Genomic DNA, 7589 nt, shown 5'->3' on the forward strand with positions numbered 1-7589 from the left:
AGACGTAGTCAAGCGAGGGTCAAGCAAAATCTCTGGTACTCTTTTCGTGAGCTACTGCCTGTTGTTCTGTTTTCTATGTTGCTGCCTCATATTGTAGTAATAAGTCCCATACTTTTTACCTATAAATACCTTAGTTCTAGGTCTTAGTTGATTACACAAAAGTCTCATACATAGAGCAACCTTTCTTGTTTATGTTCTCTCTAATTAACTCCTCTCTTCCCTACATTAAACCTCCATTGTAATAACTCTCAAGTTTTGTATTCTTTTTTAAACACATTAATATTAATCTTAGGCTAAATAGTGGATGTAGCCCAAGATTCATGAACCACCATAAATCTTTGTCTTGATTATTTCTTTATTACTGTCATTCATTACACTAATTTGGATTATTTGTATCCTACACTAAGACACATCATAAACACTTATCTAAACCTCATTTTGTGATCCTTTAAGTAAGGTATACACCTCTCCTTTCAACACACAAGCTAAGCTCTTCATCTCAACAAAACAGGCAACACAAAAGTACTTAAAACGATGAGAATCCGAGACATAGACAAACAAGTTGGCTTTAAGCTCTTCACTCAACTTCTGGAGCATTATACATTAATCGTTTATCAACTCCTTTATACATTGCTATAAAAACGTTCACCATCGACAAATAAGACTCAGTATCACATCCTTTAGTAATCACCATAAAAACATACAAATCGCGGCTGAGAGCAGTAGATATAAGGAAATACATAACAGACCCAAAATATAATTTGATCAACTTGGTACAGTTGATCAACTTGTAGAGCTGTTAACCTTGGGAAGACGACTGCTAGGAAGGCGCTATATGGAATGAAGTATTATTTTAACACGCAACTTTCTTTACCAAAAATACTGCTAGATACATGGGTGCTTTCCTCGCAAGCACAACTTACTCAAAGCATCATGGCTAGAGACCGAAAAAAAATTCTCATTTTGGCGAAGATGCAAAAGGTAACCGTTCCCTTTGTTGACAAGGAATCCGCTTGTTTGGTGATGAGGTTTTAGTTCCTCCTGCTTGTCGCAATCTTTCTGCAAGTCGCTCTGCAATTGAGTATTAAATGGTCAGGGGGCAGCTTAAAGGACTCAAATCAGGTTGCACCTTTACTTAAGTATTCAGCTTATAAATATCCAGAAATATGCAAAAGCAATGCAATATTGGTGTAGTAATGCTTTGATCATGCAGTAGCATCATACTAAAAAACGTATAATTTTTAGTTTCGATCTCCAAGTTATCGGTTCATTCTGTGTGCAGTATGAATCAGGCAAATTTTCCCAAAATCAGTATCAAGCTTACAGCGAAAATCACCTCTCCAACTATGAAAACATTGGCTCTATTTCCAGGTATATCATCCTTCAAAAATTTCAACAATGTGACAGTTTGTAGTGAATCTTTTACAGAACCATCACAAGATGATCTGTTTACCCCTACATTACCAACCAAACTGCAAACTACTTGGATAACCTGCATCTTTCTTGCACATAATGACAATGTAGTAATCATAAATCCAAAATATCTCTAAGTCATTTGCGTCGTTGTGCCACTCAATTTAATACATTTGTCTTCCCATAATCCCATGTAAGAGATTTTGTAGTAAATTGATACATTCTCAGATATTTTTATTTATTTTTTTTTTAAAAAAATTGACGAAGATTCAATTTAAATACCTCAAATTATTGTTTGCGCAATGAATTCCTTCTTCCTGAGCTTTGAATCCACAAATTTTTAAAAGTATGTTTTTGTGTTTTTTAAGAGAGATTAGTGTTATTGGGAGGTATGAGGGTATTTATAAGGAAAATGAATTCAAGCACATTTTTGTAATTTCATTGAAAAAGGTGGCAACACAATGAGAAGAGCGACGATATTTAAGAAGCGGGTAAATCAATTGTTCTCAAAAATGAATTTTAGATAACAGTTAATTTATTTCAAAAAGACACTTAGAAGGGTGTTTCTCACTAGTGAGCAAACAGCCCTTTAATTAATCCTTTAAAAAACTAGTCTAGTGATTGGGTTTTAATTGAATCTTATATTGTTAAATTTGCTTCATACTTACTCCTTCCCATGAGTTTGCCACGTTTCTCATTTTTGTTGGTACTAGTTCACCACATTTTCTTTATGGAGATGGTCTCCATCACTTTGTTTCTTTAATTCTCATCCATAGACATGTTCTCTCTTTTAGTATCATCAACACAATGTAAATTTTTTGTCTTATTCTCCTGACAATTAAACTACATTTTAATATTTGTACTAAGTCCCTTTTGTGACAAATTCAAGGTAACAGGGGAGTATTTTCCCTCTGTCCCTCCTATTTTGTCCCACTGATTTTGCATTATTTTCTTTGTTAGCAATGGTCTCACTCTCATTCTTTTATTCTCATCCATAAACTTATACTCTCTCTCCATTTTAACCACTCATTTCGTGTTTTATATCTCATTCTGTAACCCAAATTCCTTTTCCACTAAATTTCATTCATTTTGCACTAGGTGCAAAATAAGAGGAAGGGATGGAGTAATACTTTTAAATGACAATAATTAACTATATATGATGTTAGTTTGCGTGCAAAATCATAAGTTACTTCCTCCAAAAATAGGTATGCCTACATAAACTAATTAAAAGAAGATTCAATGGCCATGAATCATACTAAATCAAGCAAATGACGAAAAAGTACTGTAGTCAGCTTAAGCTTTGAAATGTATAAAAAAAATGCAATTCAGCATCCATGTATACCAACTATCAATGTAAAATAGAAAATGTAATGCTTACCTCTTTCCATCTCAAGTTCTTTGTCAAGCTCTTCCTTCCACTTTCTTTGCCTCTCAGAGCTGCAAACAAACGATTTTCAGCTATTAGTAGTTTAAAACTATTCACCAAAAGAGCTAAACAGGAAACAAACGACATTCACATACCTTGAAATATAACCTTCTTTTTGTAGCTCTCTAATCTCAGGAAGCTCTTTTAGAGGTTGTTCTTTAGCATCATCCATATCTTGGGTAGGTCTGTGAACTGGGCTCACGTTCTTGGAAACATCTGTTGTTGTAGATTGTCGCCTGCTGGGTACCGGAGCAGGGGATTTATATTTCATAGAAAAATTAGTGGCGGTATCACCATCCATGACACCAAAAGCTTTTGGGGAGGGCACATTTAATGTACTATAGAACTCTTCTTGCAATTTCTTGAGATCAAAAGCCTGAGGAATTTATGAAATGGTGAATTAATGTAACAATGATGTTCGATTACCAATGTGGTAGAGGAAATAGGTCATTCGATTTAGAATCTTTACCTTTTCATCCAAAAATGCTCTAATTTTTGACTCTGTAACTTCTTCATCATCATCACCCAACCCTTCACTTGGAAATGCAAACTCAGTTTCTTCATGACAAGATGCTCCAATAGTTTCATTATCTTCCCTTGTAAATAAGTCTAGGTTGCTTTTTCCAACCTCAGGACTATCATCCAATTTGCATGGCCAATCTTCATTTGGCTCACACATTGGATTGAAACTCTAGTTTATCCAAAGACTATTAGTAAATTTACTGCATTTTGGAACATAAATTGGTTCATTCCATAACAAGAATTTAAAAAGTATTACCTTACTGAAGTCATCAAGCATTGAAAATTTTGGTTGTGCAGATGCACCTACAGAAAAGTCATCTTTATCATCTATAATACACATGTCATCGTCACTTGTACTTGTGCCCCAAAGAGGACTAATGCCAAACTTCTCAGGATAAACCGTTGAACACCTCACGCTACCCATGTTGCATATGTCTTTTAGACCACCACTTATTGACCTCATTACATTGCTTCTCCTGCAGCATAAACTGAATCCTTCAGACTCCATAGTATATTACAAACAATTTGGTAGAGAGAAGGAGATTCACTTACGTGCCCTTTTGATCTACTGGTGTAGATACTGCTTGATTTCCACTATTTTCCTAACATTGAAGCCACATTAGATAGTTAGAATAGCAAATAACAGAAGAAAAACCAAAGTTGTTCAAGTCAACCAACCATAACTGAACGGCGAGAAACATGCTGGGATTCTCGATATTCTGCAGTAACAAACGGATGCTGCATAATATTACCAAAATTATATTATGAGTAATAAGGAAATAAAAAAATATAACTGCTGAGACCTAAGTAGCTCTGGTGATCAAGAAGGCAAACGAAGAAAAAAGACAACATGTGTCTTTTATCTGGCTGGTGATGAAGGCAAAGGAAATAAAAAAGAGTTTATGCTGAGATATTAGCAGAAATGCATGGCAATTTAACTATTCCTCTGCGAAAAGAAAACAGTTTCAATGAACAATAGAACACATGAGAAGTACCTGCAGAAGTTCAGAAGCAGATGCCCTTAAGCATGGTTCCCTGTCATCAAAATTCAAACCATGAGGTCAAGAGAAAGTACCATTAGCAGCAAAATCTAGTTCTAAAAGGAATGTCAGATCACATTTTTGAATATGAATAGCTCTTTTGGGATGACATTGTTGTTGAATAGTAGAAATTGTAGTAAAAGAAACAAGAATGTCCTACTTCTGTAAGCACTTGGACAGAAAATCCTTTGCTTCAGCTGAAAGGTGTTCAGGAATAGGGGGATGAGACTTGGTAGTACCAATATGGAACAGTGCTTGCACCTGACAGAGCAAAACAGACATTACAAGGGTAAACACTAAAACTGAAACACAGATACACGAAATACACAGAATGGTAAATGATATTATGACAAAATGATTACAATACTGCGAATTACTAGGTAAAATTACCTCCTGATACTGACACCAAGGAGGCTTTCCCGTGGCCATTTCGATTATTGTACAGCCAACACTCCATATATCAGCAGAACTGAAGTATTGAACAGCAACAACCATCAGCTCTAGAGAAGTCAAAGTAAAAAAATTCCACCTTTCTTATGATTAATCTATCTAAATTAATTAGATCAATATACCTAGAGAGCTAAATGTCAATCAAGTCCCATGAGATGTGTCAAATGCTGGTGTAAATTTAATGACTTATGCATACACATGAAGAGTTTGAAGCAAAGCGTAGAGTTAAGTCATTTAATAAATCTCAGCACAACTAGTGAAAACTAAAGTAATAATCAAGATTCCACATGCAACCATCTGTGTGTCTTTGCCCTTTTTGCAACAATGCATTGCTTTAAGTATTTCACACCATTTCAATCATGGTGACATAAAGAATGCTATGATGGATCCTCTTAAGTTGCATAAGGGAGAATCTAATAGCTTATTTAGTCATTTTCTCTATACCTAGTGACTAGTGATCCTAATAAGAACTCGAAAAATAATGTTGAAAAAAACACTCACGAGTTATGCCCTGTTTGAAGAATGACTTCAGGCGCCATCCAGTATGGCGTACCCTTCATTGACTTTGCCCCAGTCATAGTAGCCTGTCATTGCAAATTTCAGACAGTGAATTAATTTGTATCAGATTAGTAACCAATTAATTCAACACATCCAAAAGGATAGTAATGAAAACAAAGAAAAGTACCAGCTCAACAACTTTCTTGGAAGCACCAAAATCTGCAAGCTTAATACATCCTTTATTGTCAACAAGTATGTTTGCACCCTATACCATATGTGAATATTGGAAGATACATCAATAAGCATAATAACTACCACACTCAAAAAACAATCCATAGAAGAGCAGCAGCTGATATAGAAATGATTATTGTGCATCAAAGCAATACCTTAATATCCCTATGCATAATTCCATTTTTATGTAGGTATTCCAACCCGAGTAGCAGTTGCTTAGAATACATTCTTATGACCTGGTCGGCAGGACAGAACAAAACTAGTTGCTAAGTTTTTCAGCAACTAAACTTCATACTAATTTTGATATTATAGCAAATTTCAGGAAAAGACTAGAAACCAAAAAAACTTACAGACTCGGGAAATGATCCAAACTTGCCCAGAAGGGAGGAAATTGATCCACCCGGAACAAATTCCAATAAAATATTTAAAGCCTCCTCTTCTCTTGCAGTCCCCAAGTATCTCTAGTAAGAAAATGAAGTTTAGAATCAAGGAATAACCCATATTTTAAGTAGCAGAAAAAGCCATAAACACTTACAACAATATTTGGATGTGATAGGTTCTTAAGAAGCTTCACTTCCTCTTCCAACTCCCTTATGTGAGCCTACTCTCATTCCAACAAACACAAAAATTAACTCAATCAGCTTATAGAAGTAGAAAAAAATAGAATGACAGTAATACCTGCGCAACAGATAACATTTTCAATTTTGAAGATATAACATTTTCAAGTTTCAAGTATCAAACCAATCAATAATATCATGAAGTCCAATCAAAAGAGGAATTTCAGAATAAACAATGCCTCCATTTGAGAATCACGAAGCAAAGGAGAAAATTTTACTGAAGAATTAAAAAAAATTTAAAAAAATAAAAAAAAAATCAATACAAACTCATCGCTGAAAATAGATCAAAGGTAACTCATTATAGCTAATAGTAGTTTCAAATGAATTACAAAGGCGTTAGTCACACACCTGAGCTTTCTCTCTGGAAGCACCACCACCAGAAGCAATCAGAACCTATAAATTCAAACCAATAACAACACAATTAAAGAAAATTTCAAAAATAATAAATTAAAAAATCCTAATAAATAACTCAATGTAAAAAACCTGCTTAACAGCAAGGAGTTCACCAGAATCAAGATTCATCCCCATATAAACTCTCCCAAACGCACCGCAACCAATCAACTCACCCTTCCGCCATCGAATAGGTGGAGCTTCATCTTTAACTGTTGGAATCGGAGGCATATTCTCTTTAACAGGAGAATATGGTATCGCTCTTACAGGAGATTTCGTCGCGAATAGTCCAATTCGCGATTTACGAATGGAGGATCCAATCTTATCAACAAACCCACCAAAACCAACGTCCTTATCTGCAGTTGGAGAAGAAGATGTTGAGGTTCGGAAAACCAAAGATCGACGAACTGATCCGAAGAGTTCTTGCATTTGAAATCAATTAATTAGAGTTTACAATTAAATTGGGGATTCTAGTGGTGGTGATAATGGTGGTTTTAGGGTTCCTAGTTAGAGTTGAAATTGAGTTTCATTATTGTTTCAGTGAGAATGGAGAGAGATAGTGAGGTTTTTGATTTCAAAGAGGGAAAAAAGTTGAGAGGGATCCATTTTCAAATTTTCTTTAACGGTACAATTTTTTTTCTTTTTTTTGTTTTTCCTTTGTTTTTTCCCAAACATATTTTTTTCCTGCTCATATGTTGCTTCGTTGAACTTGAGATGTACAATCACGTATGTAGCACGTGATATTCTCTAAGTTCATTAATCTCCCCTCATCATGCCAAAATAGAAGGAATACATCCATAATTCATACATCATAGAAATTAGAATTTTAGTCATTAAATTAAGTTATGAAAATAAATTATACAAAGAGAAAATAATGAATGAGTATATATATTTAATTTTTGTTAGGACACTAATTTAAAAGGATATCAATGTGCGTTAAAGTTATGCTGTGTTGGTTGTTGTGTTGTACGTATACGCTTTGACATTGTTTATACGATTTAA

The 7589-nt window shown here is 34.6% G+C and overlaps 1 protein-coding gene across 1 annotated transcript; it reads right to left on the reverse strand.

Moving 5' to 3' along the window:
- Window positions 1–550: 550 nt before the first annotated feature.
- LOC130816366 (mitogen-activated protein kinase kinase kinase NPK1-like) lies at window positions 551–7230 on the reverse strand. The gene is made up of 17 exons (XM_057682847.1): window positions 6681–7230; window positions 6546–6590; window positions 6116–6181; window positions 5931–6041; window positions 5736–5816; window positions 5537–5614; window positions 5353–5435; window positions 4792–4870; window positions 4562–4662; window positions 4357–4396; window positions 4040–4099; window positions 3914–3963; window positions 3618–3837; window positions 3309–3530; window positions 2935–3215; window positions 2792–2850; window positions 551–1071 (listed from the first exon to the last, which is right to left on the reverse strand). The coding sequence occupies exons 1-17, from the start codon at window positions 7014–7016 to the stop codon at window positions 959–961; spliced, it is 2025 nt and encodes a 674-aa protein (XP_057538830.1). The 5' UTR covers window positions 7017–7230; the 3' UTR covers window positions 551–958.
- Between the last annotated feature and the right edge of the window lie 359 nt (window positions 7231–7589).

The sequence above is a fragment of the Amaranthus tricolor genome, chromosome 1 (genome assembly GCF_026212465.1).
Source record: "Amaranthus tricolor cultivar Red isolate AtriRed21 chromosome 1, ASM2621246v1, whole genome shotgun sequence".
In the NCBI taxonomy this organism is placed as follows: domain Eukaryota; kingdom Viridiplantae; phylum Streptophyta; class Magnoliopsida; order Caryophyllales; family Amaranthaceae; genus Amaranthus; species Amaranthus tricolor.

What these genes read in the sequence shown, in the direction of transcription:
- LOC130816366 (XM_057682847.1), bottom strand. Translation starts at nt 7,016, where the DNA reads ATGCAAGAACTCTTCGGATCAGTTCGTCGATCTTTGGTTTTCCGAACC. An exon ending in CTTCCAGAGAGAAAGCTCAG is followed by an intron (nt 6,182 to 6,545) that starts GTGTGTGACTAA and finishes GAATGAGAGTAG; the next exon opens with GCTCACATAAGGGAGTTGGA. An exon ending in AGAACTTGAGATGGAAAGAG is followed by an intron (nt 1,072 to 2,791) that starts GTAAGCATTACA and finishes ACTCAATTGCAG; the next exon opens with AGCGACTTGCAGAAAGATTG.